The 18,924-nt window shown below is 54.7% G+C and overlaps 1 protein-coding gene across 3 annotated transcripts in view; it reads right to left on the reverse strand.

Annotated features, from left to right (window-relative positions):
• Window positions 1-18,924, reverse strand: part of SHC3 (SHC adaptor protein 3) — a 104,523-nt gene that overhangs the window by 20,654 nt on the left and 64,945 nt on the right. For all 3 annotated transcript variants that reach the window (XM_060610247.3, XM_060610245.3, XM_060610248.3), the window contains 5 exons: window positions 14,182-14,233; window positions 9,351-9,477; window positions 5,738-5,888; window positions 4,689-4,776; window positions 1,714-1,869 (listed from right to left, as the gene is read on the reverse strand). In XM_060610247.3, coding sequence (XP_060466230.1) covers window positions 1,714-1,869; window positions 4,689-4,776; window positions 5,738-5,888; window positions 9,351-9,477; window positions 14,182-14,233 — 574 coding nt within the window. The remainder of the gene's footprint in view (window positions 1-1,713; window positions 1,870-4,688; window positions 4,777-5,737; window positions 5,889-9,350; window positions 9,478-14,181; window positions 14,234-18,924) is intronic.

Here is an 18,924-nt window from a genome sequence, read left to right on the forward strand (position 1 = left end):
ATCATCACCACTACCACCACCATCATCACCATCACCATCCATTATCACCATCATCACCACCACCACCAGTCATCACCATCACCATCATCACTATCACCACCACCATCACCATCACCACCATCATGACCATCAACATCACCATCATCATCATTACCATCATAACCACCACCACCATTATCATCACCACCACCATCATCACCATCACCACCATCATCACCAGCACCATCATCACCATCACCATCATCACCACCACCACTACCATCACTATCACCACCATCATCACCACCATCACCATCACCACCATCAACATCACCATCACCATCATCACCATCACCACCACCACATGACCATCAACATCACCATCATCATCACCACCATCATCACCATCATCACCACCATCACCAATCACCACCACCACCACCATCAACATCACCACCACCATCAACATCACCACCATCATCACCATCACCACCCTCATCACCACCACCACCATCATCACCACCACCATCATCATCATCATCACCACCACCACCACCATCATCACCATCACCATCAATCATCACCATCACCATAAACAGCACACGTCAAACCAGTAAGGCTGCCTTGACCAAGTGGTAAAGTTACTGAACCTCTAGGATTCTCCATTTTCTCCTCTGTAAAATCGTGATAATAACGGAATGGTAAAAATAATAATGGCAGGGACCTGCAGGACTGTTGCGAAAATTAAACAGAACAACGAATGCCCAGCACTTGTTAAATTATCAAGGCATTTCCTCCCAAGTGAAGTTTTCAGGGAACCGCCAAAGCCACATGGGGATGTAAAGCTCTCTGTGAACTCGGAAGCCTCTCTCAAAATGCCTTAGCAATGACTTCCACTCTCGTTACTCAGTTCACGGATGATTTAGCTGTCCCAGTCTACATGACAAACAGAAGGTCCAGGGCGCACGTTACTACGCTAATTAGCTTCCCATCACACTCCTCATCCTGGTTTGTTTTTCTTCAGGGCACTTGCTGCTACCAGTTACAGCACAGGGGTTATTCAAGCTCCAGGAGAGTAGGGATTCTGTTTTGTCTTCCTGTAGACCCCAGTAAGTAGATGGGTATAGACACACACTAGGTGCTCAATGGACAGGAATACGAGAGAGTGTGTGTGCATGCGTGCGTGCACGCGAGAGGGCGTATCGCCATTTCTTGCTTCTATGTTGGTCATTTTCAACAGACCACAGGCCCTGTGATATGCCATTTCACACTGGCATCCATAGCAACTGATACAGTATTTGGCACGTAACGGCTGATTGACATTTAAGTAAATAAACGAATGAGAACGTTTTTGTGTGTATCATTTATCTCGAGATATGTGCAGACAGATCTTCAAGAGCAAAGTCAGTTCCACACAGAGGGGGAAACTGCTTTGTCTCTGGACTTCAGAGAGAGCTGTCATCCCAAAGCAGAGGTCGACCAAGTGCAAAGCCTTGAAAAGCCCAAGCATAACCCAGAAAAGTGAGGTGGAGCCATGGCCATGCGGTGGCTTCTGCGGGCCTTACGCGGTGCTGACCGGCCACCACACACTGGTGGTCCTCTTTCAGCTGGGGCGGTAATTCACATCACCGTTAATCAAAACCCTGCCAGCAGAAAGTGCAGTCGCGGCAAAGATTTCAGACAGCGGAAAGCAACCCCGGAAGACAAGAAAACCACACGTGAAAAGAAACCCACTCATGTCGAAGAGGTCTTTCCGTGGGCTGCTCTCTGTGCTGCTGCCGGAGGCCGGCGTGGCCTGCGGCGGGATGTGCTGGGCGTTCACGTAGGTGGGGGCTTCCCCGGGGCCCGCGTGAGCTCTCCCTTCCGGCAGGCTGTAGGTGTCCAAGGACCCTGCAACGAGAAAACCAGCGCTCTTTTCTCTTACGAGGGGAAGGCCATTCGCGCATCTATCCGTAAGCCACCCAACACTTCACGGAGGCGTTCCTACGGGCTATCTGGTAGCTTATTCTTCTTGTGGGTCCCCACTGGCTAAATCCCCCTCTTCTGACCCTGTCACCACTGTTGTGTTTGGCCGGGACCATTTCCCCACCTTCATGTCAAGATGCCAGCCCCCGAGGATGGACACCCTGATGGCACGGGCCTGCCCGAGACTCCGGCCCCGACCGGGGTCGGTGAGCGGAGCAGATGCGCCACGGCGGAAGCTGCCTGGGTCCCTCGTCCCCTTTACAAAGCCCCCTGAGCAGGTAGCAGCAGCAGAACCATGAGCCTCATTAAATCGCCTTGTTCTCCCTTTCGGTGTAAGCGGACGCCTCGTAAGTCAACTCCGTTCTAGCCACGCGATGCCCGGCCCCTTCCTTACAAAACGAAGCATCTCGTCATGCCCCAAGGCTCCATGCAGGAGGCCCAGGGTGGGCGTGTGATGGAGGACCCCACCCAGGGGCAGCGCCCCCACGGGACTTCTCAGCTGTGCCACGAGAGTGCCAAGGCTGGTCTGGGGCCCGAGGGGTGATGGTGGTGCCTGATCCCACTTGCTCGGGTCGCCACGGGAGCCCCGTCTGTGACGCACTTACACAGACTCTCAGGACCACCGCCCTCTGGCAGCGCTGTCTCTGGAGAGAAGTCACCTTTCACACCCCACGGGCGGCTCAATCCAGTTGGCAAGAGGGCTTCTTAAGCTTTCCCCAGAGCCTGTTGTTGGGCTTGGGCAGCACAGCACTGCGAGAGGACGCAGGTGTCCTGTTAAAAGTCCTTCGTGTGTCTACACCTGTTCCTGAGTATGACTTCATGTTTCATGGGACACTCCTGTGTTACATGTCCTGGCTCCACAGTGGCTCCTTGCCGCTCACGTGTGTGTGTGTGTGCGTGTGCATGCGTGCACGTGGCGAGCAAATCAGTCTGTACGAAGGATTTTACAAACTAAGTTTGTTGTTTGTTTTTTTTTTTTTTTTACAAACTAAGTTTTAAAAGGAGAAGATCAAAAGCCCAACAAGTAACTTTCCTGACGATGGCCCTTTCCCACTGAGACCATGGCAGGTGCAGAGCTGGGGACAGGGGGGCATTCACACCACGATGGGGTCACCGAGTGTTAATTTTCGGTAAGGGACAACGGCTGCCAGCAAATTAACAGAGGATATTCTTACCCGATGGAAAAAAGATATTTATTGCTTTCAACTTAGAACTTGAAATTCATTGAGACATATGACCCTCAGGTGCATTTCTACCTTGGAGTCTCTTACGTTGTCTGATCCTGATCTGGCCGGGGTCGGGGGGGGGGGGGTGTGGAATGGGAACACACAAGGAGAGACTCATTTTCAAGTGAACCTGACATACTTTTCAATAACAGCCAGCATCTGCTGTAAACGATGTGTCTCCGTTGGTCCTTAGCAGTTGTTAATGTGGTCAAGCACACACGTGTTATAGAAATACTTTTAAATTTTCTTTTAAAGCTTATTTATTTTTGAGAGAGACAGAGACAGAATGCGAGTGGGTTAGGGTCAGAGAGACAGGGAGGCACAGAATCCAAAGCGGGCTCCAGGCTCCGAGCCGTCAGCACAGAGCCCGACGCGGGGCTCGAACCCACGAGCCGCGAGATCATGACCTGAGCCGAAGTCGGACGCTCCACCGACTGAGCCCCCCGGGCACCCCTAGAAATACTTTTTAAATGTCTGTAGAACAGAGGTAAGAACATAGAAAAAAGGTGCTCCTGGCACAGCTCGGACTCTGGTTTGCTACGTGTTTCCTACTGGGAGCGGGAGCTGCGTGGCCGCCTCCACCAGGCCTTACGCTGTACTGAGGGCCCCACACACGGGTCCTCCCTTAGGGAGGTGAGGGCAGGTGAGGCCGGAAACGGCCTCACGAGGGGGCAGTTCCAGAAATGTATTGTCATCTATTCCCCGGTGGGGACGGCCTCGACATGAAGCCAAAATATGGTCACACATACATACGTGGACGCGTTAATCAGAAATCAGAGCTTAATTCCCCGTTGCTGCTTCTCCTTCAGACCCTGAGGGGTCAGCAGCCAGGAGTCAGGACCCCCGAGCTACTGAGGGAGTTCAGGAAGAAGCTGAACGTCGAAAGACCCCTGTAGAACACACACACGGACACGCTCGGGTGTACAGAGCCTACTGTTAGCTCCTGGTCATGGCCGAACTGTGGCAAGTGGGGACACGTCAGTCGACGTGACACGATGGGGAAGCGCCCCTGAAAGCGCCCAGGGCCCGCGTGGGACTTGATTATCCACGCCACCTCTAGTGCGTGTGGGCTCCGTCCCTCCCGAAGCTGACCCTGGACAGGGCAGGCGGGGGCCAGGCAAGGAAGGGAAAGCTACCAGTTCCTGTTAGGAGTCGTGGGGCACAGCCCCGCTGGAGCGCTGAGGGACAGCGCAAAACACACGTCAGAGGGCCCCAGCCACCAGCCACCCGAACGGGTGCGGGCCCGTGGGGAGGCCCGCGCCTCAGCCCCCTGGTAGGCAAGCCATCCTGCCGGAAGGACAAGGACGCATCCAGGGTGCACGCGAACGGGGAGCGCTGGGACAAAGTGGAGGCACCAGAGCACGAGCGGCGCCCCCACAGCCCTCCTTCCTGTGTCCGCGACGGGTGGGGGCCTCAGTCTCGCCGCCTCACACGTGCGCCGCCAGCCCCCGGTCGAAGTCCCCGCCGGGAGCGCGTGCTCCCGTGTCTTCTTCCCTCCCGCCTGGCCGAGCCCCTCACCTTGCCGGACAGGTGCTTGCTTCCAGTCTTCGCCGAACGGCTCTCCCAGGTGTCTCCCCTGGTAGTACGTCTGCTCTTTGCCTGCAAACTACAGACGTGTGTAAATGCCCAGAGGAAAAGCTGCCTCTTCCCCTTTCTCCATCCCCCAAAGCCACAGCCCAGTAGAAGGGACCCCAACGGCGGGTCCGCCACATCCCCAATCACACCCACCTTTTCCTTCCTGCCTCGCGGCTGGCATTAGGGTTCGGGAAACGCGTTTGCACGGGTGTGGGGAAGAGGCTGCGTCTCATCAAAACCACACGCGCCCCTCCTTGTTTTCATTTCACGCCACCAGCCCTCCCTAAGTGTGACCGAAAATGGGGCTCTCCTACATACTCGCGGCCACATCACCGACGCGCCCTCGGGTAAAGCTCAGGTACGTCGGAACGCACCTCCCCCAGCCAATCACACCCGGGCAAGTCCGCCCCGTCCATCTCTCCGCGTCAGAGCTGCGGACGCTTGATTTCCGTGTTGTTTTGCCACTTTCGTCAGTGTCATTATTATTTGCATAAGGTGGGTGACCTCACAAAATTCTGTCACGAAATTGAGACGCAGTAACTCTAAAAAGCAATCGCCTTACTGGAACGGTGTTGATTTGGAGGAAAACTCAGGGAAATGAAGAAAAGGGAAGGCTCATAAAACGCTCATCATTTTAAGGGCCCGCACCCACTGTCTTCTGGGGGAAAGAAAGCACCCCGAGCCTTTGAAAAGTCCTGAACTCTTTCGTCTCCTCGCGAAGCTCCCAGGATAATGGCATTCGCCCCGGGATGGAGAGGAGACCCCCCAGACTTGCACCTCCAGAATCACAACCTAGTTCCCAGACATGTGATTAACGCCTTAGGACGTTAAAGCAAAAGCCTCCCCTATGTGTCTGCGTGTGTAATCCAAGGGGAGGGAGCAGGTGAGTTATTGCACCAGAGACCGGACAGAACGCCAGCCTGTGAGCACAGTGGAAGAAAATGGAAGGAAGTGCTCGAGGGGCCAGACCCAGGCAGGGGTGTGGGACTTACCTGGGCCGCGTCAGGGGCATGGGGTCTGGCTTGCAGCCGCACGTCCACAAAGCCCCCCGGAGGGGGCGCCTTGCTTGGGATGCTGTTGTAGTACGGGTGGTCTGAGCCATCCCCCTCCTCTTCAGTCCAAGGCTCGTCCAGACTCTGCATTCTGTTAGAAGAGGGGTTTTCCAGGGCTTTAGCCAAAAGTGGAGTTTTTTGTCAAAACCAACAAATCTAATGTTAGGACCTGCTACCCCAGAAAAGAGAGTTCAGTCACTGCCTCCTCACTATCTAGATCTCAGCTATGAAAAGCAGATGAATGGGCTGGCCAGATACTTCTGCCTTCATCGCTGTCCTACCTTCTGGAAAATTCCACTCATCTTTGAAACAGGGAAGAAGTTTAAAATGTTAATAACTGGAGGCGCCTGGGTGGCTCAGTCGGTTGAGCGTCCTACTTGGCTCAGGTCATGATCTTGTGGTTTGTGAGTTCGAGCCCCGCCTCGGGCTCTGTGCTGACAGCTCAGAGCCTGGAGCCTGCTTCGGATTCTGTGTCTCCCCCTCTCTCTGCCCCTCCCATGCTCATGCTCTTTCTCTGTCTCTTAATAATAAATAAACGTTAAAAAAATATTTTTTAAAGAAATTTTATGTCCATACCTGCATTTGGAGCTGAAATTCTTCTCAACAGATTAAGATCCTGCCTGCTTCATTTTCTTTCCCCAAAACTTTGGCGAACTTGATGATATAAAAAACTACACAGAAAATTCTGACCTTAAGTGTATTCTCAGAGGAGCACGGCAACTCAGTGAGCTCCCCACCCATTTTTGTGCATATAATTTTTATAGATTTATCTGGCTTTTATGTAAATTTCAGAAGTACAGAAAAGCATAATAATTAACATAAAAGATACGCATCCACCATGGACAGTAAGTGTGAACATTTTGCTCTATTGGCTTTTTCTACTTTAAAAAATTTTTTTTTTATATTTTTTTAATCTTTACTTATTTTTGAGAGAGAGACTGCGTGTGAGCAGGGGAGGAGCAGAGGGAGAGGGAGACACAGAAGCTGAAACAGGCTCCAGGCTCCGAGCTATCAGCACAGAGCCCAGCGCGAGGCTCAAACTCATGAACCGTGAGATCATGACCTGAGCCAAAGTCGGACGCTTAATTGACTGAGCCACCCGGGCGCCCCTACTTAAAAAAAATTTTTTTTAAGTTTATTTATTTTTTGGGAGAGAGAGAGACAGAGTGTGAATGGGAAAGGGGGAGAGAGAGACACACACAGAAGTCTGAAACAGGCTCCAGGCTCTGAGCTGTCAGCACAGAGCCCGACACGGGGCTCAAACCCCTGAACTACGAGGTCATGACCCGAGCCAAAGTCGGACGCTCAACTGACCGAGCCACCCAGGAGCCCCACTTTTTTTTTTTAAGAAATAAAATTCATCACGGGTGTACAGATTCATCATATTAGCGGTAAAATGTGAGCGGTGGCATGTAGGTGTGTGTGCAAGGGCTCACCGTCTGTTGGAATGTTTTCATTATGAAACGTCAGACTCACCCACCAATACAGTTAAATCCCACCCACCACCGCCTGGTCCCCGGATACTCCAGAGATGGTGTGGGATATCCTGACGTGTTATACACGCGTCGTACACGTGCGTGTTATCCGCAAACTACACCTATGTTGTTTGTTTGGTTTTAAAGTTTCCGTGTTTCATATCCTTTTTCACTGCACTTCAGATTTTTGAGGTTTATTCCGGGAGCACAGATGTACCGGTCTCCTTTTTTTAATGGCTAGGTCCCATTATACACGAAATTGACAAGTAGCAGGAGAACGAGTGAACTTTAAAATTTTATACACAGTATACACAGTTTATGGATAGTGGGTGTGTATATGGGGTAGGAACTGACACTTTCTAACTGCTCCTCCCACACACAGGCCCGTCTGAGCGCAGGGAAGCTTGACAACGGGGAAAAGCGGGGTCCTCACAGGCACCTCCCAAATGAATCGCCTTAAAAGCAATCTCTCTGGGGCGTCTGGGGTGCTCAGTCGGTTAAGCGTCCAACTCTCGATTTTGGCTCAGGTCATGATCTCACGATCATGAGATAGAGCCCCGTGTCAGGGTCCTCGCTGGGCATGGAGTCTGCTCGGGATTCTCTCTCTCCCTCTGTCTCTGCCCCTCCCCACCAAAAACAACCTAAACAAAAAGGCAATTTCCCACCAAAAACAACCAAAAAAAAAAATAAAAAAGGCCACTTCCCAGTAGGTGAGAAAATGACTGAGAATGACCCAGTCAGGAAAGGGGCAGAGCTCAGAGGTGTGAACGAGGCCTTCGTGCCTGAGTCACATAACGGGGCTGCAGACTTTAGAGCAACAGTGAAAAAGCGAATTTTGGAGAAATAAAGGTTTGTTTGCAGTGAACACACCTTTAGAAGAGGCTTTCATTATGCAAGTCCTTGCAGTGAACACACCTTTAGAAGAGGCTTTCATTATGCAAGTCCGATCAAGGACGGACTATTGATATGCCCCCACATGGCTTTCTTTTAACACTTTATGCTGCATGGAATATTCTTATGTCTGAAGGAAACTCAATGCTAGATCCTGAAGGTTGTTTTACAATTCGTATTTGTATGAACTATTTCACCGAACACGTAAAACAACAACCGTCCATTGGGTGGCTCAGTCGGTTAAGCATCCAACTTCAGCTTAGGTGACGATCTCACGGTTTGTGAGTTCGAGCCCTGTGTTGAGCTCTGCACTGACAGTGCGGTGGCTGCTTGGGATTCTGTGCCTCTCTCTCTCTCTCTGCCCCTCCCTCTTCTTTCTCTCTGTCAAAATAAGTAAATAAAAATTAAAAAAAATTTTTTTAAACGTTTGTTTATTTTTGAGACAGAGAGAGACAGAGCATGAACGGGGGAGGGTCAGAGAGAGAGAGGGAGACACAGAATCGGAAACAGGCTCCAGGCTCTGAGCTGTCAGCACAGAGCCCGACGCGGGGCTTGAACTCACGGACCATGAGATCATGACCTGAGCCGAAGTCGGACGCTTAACCGACTGAGCCACCGAGGCGCCCCTAAAAATTTAAAAAAAAAAAAGCGAGAATGCTGTTCCCTTTTTACAGAGAATGCTGCTGATTCATCCTGGCCAAGGGGCAGGCGTGCCCAGGGCCACAGGAGGCTTTGGGTCCTCAGGCTACCCAGCTCAGGGCTTCACGGAAGGGCCCAGAGTTAGGACCGCGCTGACCACAGTGGCACGGACGGGGGACATATCCCACCTGTGAGAAGAGGACTCACGGAGGCGACACGTGGAAATCTCACCTGGTTGCAGAGGACACGGCAGGAAGGTATTACAGTGCGTTTCCGTGACCTTGGCTACTGTCTCTACAGTTTCTAGAAAATGTTTTCCCCAACGTTCGGGGCCTCAGCCATCCGTGGGCTTCCTTCCGACGGTGGGTCTCCCAAGCCCCGGCCCAGACCCGCCAGGTGCATCTGAGCCAGGAGCCCCGTGACCGACCACGTCTGTCCAGACCACACTTCACGGAGGCCATCTCGTGGTTTCTCCTTTGAGACATTCTCAGACGAAAGCCCATAGAACGCGGGAAGGCCCGCGCACAGGGGGTCACAGCGCTACTCACCGGTCATGGAAAGCGGGGACCTTGGAAGGACACTGCAAATACTGCTTAAAGCGGAGTTCAAAGGCCTGTCCGATGGAGCCGATGACATCCTGGGCCAGCCCGTCGCAGCACTCCAGAATGTGACACGCTGGGAGAGCAAACGTACAGGCCTGTTAGAGACGCTGGGCCGCCAGGCTCCCACTGGGGAGGTGCCCCCGTCCCCCACTCCCTGTCCCGGCAGCTCCACCCACAGCCCAATCCCTGGGCCACGGCCACGAAGCGTCACCGCGGGGATGCATTTCTTAAGGGCTCTGCTCTCTAACACCAAAGGTCCTCTTTGCAAGTACATTTAAAATTTTTAAATTTCAAAATGGTTAACAATTTCTTAACCGTCTACAAAATACCAACTCAGAGCTCAACAGAGAAACAGGGTTTGGAAGGAAACGTCGTGATAAAGAAGGTGGCAGTAAGAAGGAACGGGTCCCCCTCCGGCCCCCTGAGCCTGGACAACGGTCCCAACCCGGCTCCCGCTGAGGGACGCCTGAGCCACTCCGTGGCTGTCCGCTCACTTCCTCGTGGGAGTCAAGCGGCCTCACCGAATGCGGCAACTCGGAACAGTAAGAACCCCTCAAAAGAGGAGTTTCAGGGGATGTTAATTCACGGGGACCCCCCGCCACATGCCAGGGTGCCTCTCAAATGTGGGGCTGGCTGTTGGCACAGGTTCTCAGACAAGCAGCTTGTGCTAAAGAGCAGATCACAGCTGGGCTCCTGTGGCCCGATGTGGGGGGGAGGGCAGGCCTCGGGGGGCCTGGAGCAGCTCCCAGCGGCTTTGCGACAGGCACTCACTGTCCCACGAGGGCACGCCGTCCCGGAGGCCAAGCTGCGGCACAATCCGTGTGGAGCCGCCAGAGAAGAGGCTACAGGGGCACAGGGCCCGCTCTGCTCCCCGAGAAATACGAGGTCTCCTCCCAGATCCATGTCTGTGCGCCCCCGGGAACCCCAGGCCTCCCTGTGTGACCCGCGCTGCCCCATCCTGTTACTAACGACGGGGAAAGAAACCCTCGGGGGAGGCACACCAAACGGCCCTCCTGCCGCACGAAGCCAGCAGGGCACCGTGGAGCCCACGCGGACGGCGGCCACCAGCCCCGGGGTCCGCGGGCTTCCTGTCCCCCGGGCTGCAGGGGAGCACCCTGGGGACCCAGGGAAAAGCACGTCCTGAGGCTCTGGATCGCAGCGCGAGCCCTTGGGAGCACTGGGGATGGCCAAGAGGTTTGTCCCAAGGAGACAGATGCCCGGCTGTGTTTTTATTACTGATTATCGATATTATTTTAGTTTATTAAACACCAGCCCGGGAGGCACAGGGCGAGCCCACATGACACAGCTGTTAGAGCTGCAGGGTCGTGCATTAAGCAGTACGGGTGGCAGTGTCCCTCCAGCTAGTAAGGAGGCGGGAGTCTAGGCAGGAGGGAGGGGAAGAACCCCAGCCCCCCCCTGCCTGTTTGCAGCCACGCACGCCCACCCCCAAGGGGGACCAGCCGAGGGCTGCCTGGTCGGTGCTTCGGGGAAGAGTAGAGACGGGAAGGGCCAACGGTGTGCAGCTCACTGTTCTTCTGAAAAGAGATACAGCAGCCGCAGTGAAGGAAGAACGGGTTTCGGCAGGGGGCTGCCCGATTGCTCCTGTTTACACAGCAGGGAGCTGGAAGCCTGCTTCCTGAGAACTGGAAGACGCAGGGCCGCAGCAGAAGCAGGCACCCTGTCCCGCCGAGGGTCGAGTCCTGGCGGTCAGAAACCGGGGGCGGCAGAAGCTGTAGCCGCAGAATTAAATCATGTCTCCCTCCCGGCTCTGGCACCTGCAGTCCTTGGTGGCCTGAGAAAACACTGTCTGAGGGCTGGGGTCCGAGGGTCTGTCCCGGGGCCTCTCTGTTCCAGACTGCACTCGAAATCCAAAACGAACTCTGGGGTGAGGGTCTCCGGGGCTGCTGTTTTCTCTGAGAGCATCGCAACAGTCTTTTCCCCTCACCCCCTCACCGGCATGACTGGGCACATACAGGAACGGTGAGGCCCTCGCCAACGGCGACCGCCCCTGAGGAGGGGGCAGAGCTGGGGGCGTCACTCAGGGGCCACGAAGGAGCAGACCACTGAGAGGCACGTACAGAGCTGTGGTGCCGTGAAGACTCAAATACGTCGTAAAACCTAAAATGTGGCCCAAAACGGACGTGAGGGCCACAAAATGGGGCCGTTCTTCGTTCCGTCCCTTCTGGGGGAAACTGGCCCTCCTATTACAGGGTGGGCGGTCTTGGGGTGGGGCTCGTGTGCCCACGTCGTCTCCCCCACCCCTCAGACCAATAAACAAGGTCGCTCTAGGGAGAACCGCTCACGCCTCTGAGCTGCTGGCCTCACACGAGGGAAGAGACGTCCTCGGGCCGCGTCACGGAGGGCACTCGGGAGCAACACGCACTATGGCCCCCGTAATCATACAGGCGGGGGTGGGGGCGGGGGGACGGCATGTTCCCTCAGACGGGCCAGCCCCACGTGTCTTCCACACACAGCAAACGCTGCTGGTCAGAGGTCATCATCGGGACACCAGCTCGCGGTTTCCCCATTGGCTCCAAACACGTCCGGAGCCTGCACCATAGCCCAGCCCTCTGACAGCTGCGGGCTGCGGGCTGGGGTCTCCGTCCACCTGATGCTGTCCCCACGGCGTCTGCGGGACACCTGCTCCACCAGCACAGGCGAGCGATGCCCCCACGGCACGCGGCCGCCGTCTCCGCCAACCGGGGACTGGTAGGGGCCCCTTGGACATCTGGGGTCTTACCCAACTAGAAAATGCCCCAGGAACAGCGACCACGGTCCCTTCTTCACGGCAAACCAACAATCCTCACCCCTTGGGAGGAAGGCTGAACAGTCATGGCCTCCTAGGAGGGAGGCACAGACCCCCTGAACTCAAGCATGGTTTCCAGCCAATACTGGTCTGTCATCTGGGGAATCCATCGGAGTGGCAGGAACTTAACCACGGTTGACGTGAGGGCGGGCTGGCGGACGGCAGGCCCTAACCCCGGATAACCGCACACCTTATAAGAAGGTGCCCACGTGAAGACACAGCCATGCTCGGAGCAGAAGGCGGCATGAAGATGGGCCACTGGAGCCACATGGCCACAAGCCAGGACGCCCAGATGGCCAGAGCACCGCCAGGAGCTGGGAGAGGCAGGCAGGGTCCCTGCCCCAGGCTTCAGATGCAGCGCGGCCCTGGCAGTGTCTTGCTCTCAGGTCTCCAGCCTCCAGAACCATGAGACAACAGCTTCTGTCATTTTCAGCCACCGCCGTGCAGAGTTCTGTATGGGAGCCCTCGTGGACCGATCAAACTGCCTCCCACTGGAAGGACGGGCTTGCGTGGAACGGCCAGCCTGCCGCCCTCACCCGGCCGAGCGCTGGTTATCCACAGTCATCACATGAAAGTCGCTGCAAGGTCAAGACGGGGTGGGCTCCACGTGTTAGCCAGGGGTTTCAGGGACAGTCCTTGGCTCAAGACCACCCGTGCCCCCTTCCCGTCTACCCTCAGAAGTCTGTGAACACCCCCACTCTGGCTCAGGAGTGACAACGTGGCAGTCATAATCCAGGACATGGCGCTTCATTTGCGGGGTCCCCCTCGCCCCCCAGACACCCACGCATCTGGGGGAGAATAAGTGCTACCACTGTATGATGTCATCGTCTGTGACTCTGAGGAAGGAAAGCGGTCCCGCCACGCCACCGAGTACCAGCGTGGGGCAGGAGGCGGCCGTGGGGAGGACCAAATCTTTACAGCCAGACTGGTTTCTGATTTGCAAGGTTCACTGACCTATCAACCATCTAACCTCTCTGCAAACGCCTCCAGGTCGGGCCGCACGACAGTGAAAGCGTCTGTACGCGGACCCCGGGGGGGGGGGGGTCGGTGCACCTGGGGGACAAGTCTCACCATATGGCGCCACCTCGCGGACAGTCAACCCGTTCTCTGTGTCCAAGACACAGCACCGGGGGGAGGGCACGACAGCATGCTAAGATCTCACGTGCACTGACATTTTAAAAGAAAAGAATATACGCGTACGTATGTGGATGAAAAGTCCCGTAAAGCAAACTAGAAAATCTTAACAGTCGGTACCTGGGGTGGAGGGTGGGAGGAGAGGGGAGCCAGTGCTTTGTATTGCTATCGACACCCCCTGGCGATCTTCGTCAGCGAGTTCTAAGCTGGGGTCACGGGGTGCGTCAGTATCCAAGGGTAGCACTCACCTGTGGTCAGCCCTCCCGCCCGGGCTGTCGGCGCCCATGGTGGGGCTTCGGTTTTGTACGTGATAAAAGGAACAGGGTGGTGAGTGTGGAGGTCTAGGAATAAAGGGCCCTTTTCCATAAAGGAAAGCTCGTGAATGCCCCACATCCCCCATTTCCAGCCTCGTCTGAGGCCCTGGCAGCTTTGTGGGGTGCGAGTGGATGGCACCTGAGCGTGGACTGCTCAGGGCAGCGTAGGCTTCTCGGGGTGACGTGGTTGGCGGTGGGGCTGGGGCCGGGCGGGGGGGGGGGGGGGGGACACAGCGTTCCGGGTGTGGCCGAGGCCGCTTTCAGGGCACGAACGGGAGCCACAGGTGCAGGTCAGGTGCTCCAAGCCGCACTCCCTGCGTGCAGGTGGGTGTCTCAGGCCCCCGGCCGCCCGGTGTCTCCTGCCCCCACCGAGAAGGCGGGCAGCCCTCAATTCCCGTTAACGGCACGGCAGGACACACGGGTCGTGCTGGCGGAGGGGGTGGGACCAGGGGGAGCACCTGGCGTCCAGTGTTCAGCCTGACCGCGCACGAGTGAGAGACTGTAGGAGTCGAGCATTGCTTACCTCTGCGGTTAACAGGGTCCTTAGCTACGTACGCAACGTAGTCGGTTGTGTCCTGTCAGAGAAAAACGAGGCATCCACGTCACTAACCACGAGCAAGACAGCACAGCCAGACATACACTACGCAACCCAGCCCAGGAATCTAACGCTCCCAAGGGACAGCCCAGAAGGACGGTATTTCTCACACTACAGCGGCCAGGAGTCTCCGGACCTTGTGAAGTGCGGGTTCTGACTCGGCGGGTCCAGGGCGGGGCCTGAGGCTCTGGTGCAGACACCGCCTGTCTGTGCCCACGCTCTGGGCCACGGCCGTGTGACGGGCACCCCGTTCTCTGCACGGCGGATCCCCCCAGGAGCTCTGAACGCACTGCTGCCCGAGTCCCAGCTCCCGGATAATCCGCCCTTGCTGGACCGGAGGCCATGAGGCCTCAGGACGGTTTGAAGCTCTCCAGAAGGTTCTACTGTGAGTCAAGGCTGACAGCCACTGTCCCGAGCTCTGCCTGAATCAGCGGTCGTCAGTCCAAGCTGGCGTCAGAGTCCCACAACGGGCTTGTGGAGACACAGGCTGCTGGGTGTCGCCTTGGGGCTTCGGATTCTGTGGGTCTGAGGGGAGGCCCCAAAATGTCCATTTCTGACAAGTTTCCAGCCGGTCTCGTAGCTGGTCTAGTAGCTGGTCTGCTGGTCTAGTAGCCATGCGGAAACCAGAAGCAGACGTTCAAAGGTTGATTGGGAACACCTTCCTGGGTGGATGACATGTGATGGTTCTTTTCTTCTCGGAAATAAGTAGTAACTTTAATCTTTTAAGATGTTTCACACATATGAGCTCTGAGTAGTAGCCTGGCTGTTCCGGGTGAAATCCGAGTCTGCGTGGCGGCCTCATCTGATCCGTGCACGGAGGAGGCTCTGTCCTCAGACGTAGGCTGGGCCGCCTCTAAACAGGCAGAGGAACCAATCATTCTCTTCATTCTGGAAAGCAGAACAGACGTTCCCTGCAAAGCTGACATTCTCAACATTTGTAAAGTCTCAGGGGGGGCGACCGGTAAAGGCTCACCCCGTCGTTGCAGATTTCTCCCAAATGTCGTTGCTTCGAAGGGCTCCAACATTACAGATGAGCTCCAGGTTTTCAGCATCCAGAAGATTCTGTGTCGTGACTGCCTTCATTACTACTCTCCGTGGGCAGGGGATGACCCCTTCTCTCTCTGCCGTGCTCCAGGAAAACCCTCCGATGGGAGAGGGGACGACTGGGAGCCTGGGGACATGCAATGATTACTGAGCGCCCCAGCAGGCAGCACCAGGCACAGGGTGCTTTTCCATACGTGGTACATGGTTTCCCAGAACTCACAGCGACCCGCTGGGTCTGAGGAGGGGAGGAGGGCCCTCCAGCGGGTTTTGACATGACTGGTTGCCACCAAGGGTCCCTCCAGTATGCTGCCCGTCTACGCTGTTCCAGGCTCCTCCTTAGGCACTGTCTGCTGGTATATTCCCTGAGCTGGGAAGGGGGGTGAAAAACAGACCATCAACCCAGTTTCCAGTCATTTCCATCAAGGAAGATCTGGTCAGAATATGAAGCTAACAGCCAAGTAAGGACTCCAGCTTGTAGTCACGGACGCTTTCTGTGGACTCAGGAGATGACAGCATTGGAAGGGTCCTAGGACAGCACCGGCGTCTCTCCGTCCGAGCTCCGTGGAATTCTAGGGCTGGTCAGGAATATTCTCCAGTGTTTGAGATGTGACCAGACTTTCTTTCTAACTTCGTGTTTTAGTTGCCATAATAATCTTACAAATTAATACAAGAATATCCGGGACCATCTGAATGACCACTGCGTCATCGGTTCTGCGTTGCAATGTCAGCGACAAGGTTGTCACTTGGGTTTCCAACATTACAGATGCCAGGTTTTTAAAGAATTCGAGAAAAAAGAACACTCAGACTAGATGCTTTTGCCCCAACTCAAGCAATTAACGTCACATTTGCACACAACGATGCATCACTGAAGTGCTTACTTCAACAGAATAAATTAGTGGAAGGACTGAGTCACCCAGGCGCCTGACGTAGTAAAGAGATGCTGACCTTGAAGGATTCCACACCGTGGCGGCCGGTTCGAGAGTCCCTCAGAGAGCAGAGATCTGGGTGGCGTCAGCAAAACCACCCATCCCGGTAAATTCCTGTCACTTTGAATGTTTCTGGCTTTACTGTGTTTATCAGGATTAAACTTTCAAACGTGATCGGGGCTTACAGTTCAATAGGACATATGAACCCAAGGAATGTACACTTGATTTATTTTTGTGCATGTTTGGGTGACAAAATTAATTTGAGTCAACACTAGTGGCATACACAAAGAAATTCTTCTTCTTAAATTCTTACTCCAGTCTGAGAAACGCTGCTCTGGGGAAGGAAGGCCAGGAAAGAGACATGACATGTGTCCTGTCCCTCAGATGGTTTAGGGTCAAGCCAGGACAGAACTCTTCTAAAGCCAATGTTGATCATTGTCTGGCACGCTAGGGGAGTGTATTGGTGTTCAGAACGTTGTTCTAGACATCATCCAGTCACACAGAACACCAAGTTCCACAGATGGGGCTGCCTGCTGCCCGTCCTGCGCCCCTGTTGCCACCCCCCAAAACTTTCTGAGCCTGGCCGGCACCCTGACCCCCTTCTAGTGGCCTGTGAACACTGGTAATCACAGCAGATTATGATGACAGGGCATATTTTGGGGGGATTTTGGATTAACAGTGTTTTTCAGCCTGTCTTAGTTGATACTTCAAAACACCATTTTCTTACTGGGTCAACTAGAGCACAAAGCAGTGAGTAGTTACACACTGAGCACCAGAACAAGGGATCGAACCTGGGATTGCTAGTTTTATTGAAACATCTTCCAATTATAATGGTTACAAGCCAGTGCGGAACGGGAACCCACACACAATGCGAACATGCATTTGGGCTTGGTTAAAATAGGAACTGACCAGGTTTCCTGTCCCCTGGTATCGTGACGTTTTATGCATCAGAAACAAATAAGAAAAAAATATAAAAGGGTTAAAAGCACCCAGTGCTTCCTTTTTCTTTTTTAAAAGCAAGGAGGTGAGGAAATTTGAGGCTCGCAGACCTGTGTGCACCCTGGAGAACAGGACAATTTGAACAGAAGCCTGTGTCCTTGGCTTCCTGAGCCTTCCGTCTCTGTAGGTCTGCTCATAGCATCATTAAGTTGAGGTTTGAGACAAGTTCTTGGAAGAATCTGTCGCTGCGGGTACGTACTGTTTCTTCCTTTTATTTTGCAAGCTGGGTTACCTCCCAAATTTCGGAAACTATGGCTACGAGCATCACACGGGGCCAGCGGTGAGACGCCTCTGCGAGTTGACTGGAGCCACGTGCAGACACAGGTGGAGGCATGAGGACAGGTGCGCGTGCAGGTACACAGCAGGTGCACCTGTCCCTCGAGATACAATCTCTAGTGGCAGACTCCCACTTGCTAAATGTATGTCTCAGTGAGGTCTTTCGCTTTATGGTAAAATGTAAGAGATTAAGGGATTGGAGGGAAAGTAAAGGAGGGGAGGGGAAGGAAAAGAGGAAACCACGGGGAGAGATTTTGAGGACTAGACCCTAAAGGAAGAGAGCGTGAGTCAGTGGAGGTGCTGAGGGTGGTCCAAGGGTGCTTTGCCATATTCTCTTGGTCAGGCGGGGGTATGAGGGCAAGGAACCACGTGCAGGGTGGCCGAATCCCTCTCCTGCCAGTGCCCTTGGCCCAAGGGTCTGGCTGGGCTTGACGCCTCCTTGGGGGAGCGGGGGGCGGCTGCAGGAACTGGGGCAGAGGCGGGGGGCGTGGGCTGTCTGCAGCCGAGACACCGGGGGCCGTGACTCCACCAGCCTTTAGAGATGTCGAGATGAGAGCCAGCAGTGGAAAGCGCCCACCCGCTCGACTTGCTGTTCATGAGCCAGCAGCAAGCAAAAGCAGTTCCCCAGGTAGAGGGAGCAGGCCGGGAAAGACACACGAAGTCCTCACAGCCTGGGAAATACCCCCTTCCCGGCCAGACCAGGACGGGATCTCCGCACCACACCGGCTACTCCGGCTGCCCTGGACCCGGAAACTTGCACATAACGAAACAGCAATAACAACAAAAACACCACTTCTAAGCCTCATTGTTTTATTATAAAAGACTTATTCGACAGCAAAAGGACATCATGCCAGGATACAGAACAATTTTTCTTTTTGAGTAAATGTAGCTTCAAGAAAACACTCACTCGGTCGTCCTAATTTTTAAATACTTCCCCAGACTGGTGAAAACGTGGCCCGGACCAATGAGAAATGGTATGAGGGCGGTCTTGGGGGCGGGTGTTTTCTCCCTCAAGGCTCCAAGGGCTGACTGGCTCTTCTTCCCTGGAGATAGTTTCCTGCCTGCAAGCTGTTTCCAAGGGCTGGCCAGCAACAGTGAGCGGCAGTTAGTGTGTGTGGGTCTGGCTCTGCTGGGGGCGGGGGTGGGGGGGGGGTGGGGGAGGAGGAGGGGGAAGAGCGGGAAGAGCAGAAAGGGAAGAGGGGGAGGAGAGGAGGAGGGGAGGAGAGGAGAAGGAGGGGGGAGGAGGAGAATGGAAAGGGAGGAGGAGGAGGGGGAGGAGGGAGGTGAGGAGGGGGAGGGGGAGCAAGGGGTTTGTGGGTCCTGCCTCTCATGACGCTGAAAATGAGCACTGACACCATCTTGACCAAACGTGAGGAGTGAATTACCTTGTGACCTTCTTAATAAAAGCAGCAATGCAAAAATAGAA

Source organism: Panthera onca, chromosome D4 (genome assembly GCF_046562875.1).
Source record: "Panthera onca isolate mPanOnc1 chromosome D4, mPanOnc1 haplotype 2, whole genome shotgun sequence".
Taxonomy (NCBI): Eukaryota; Metazoa; Chordata; class Mammalia; order Carnivora; family Felidae; genus Panthera; species Panthera onca.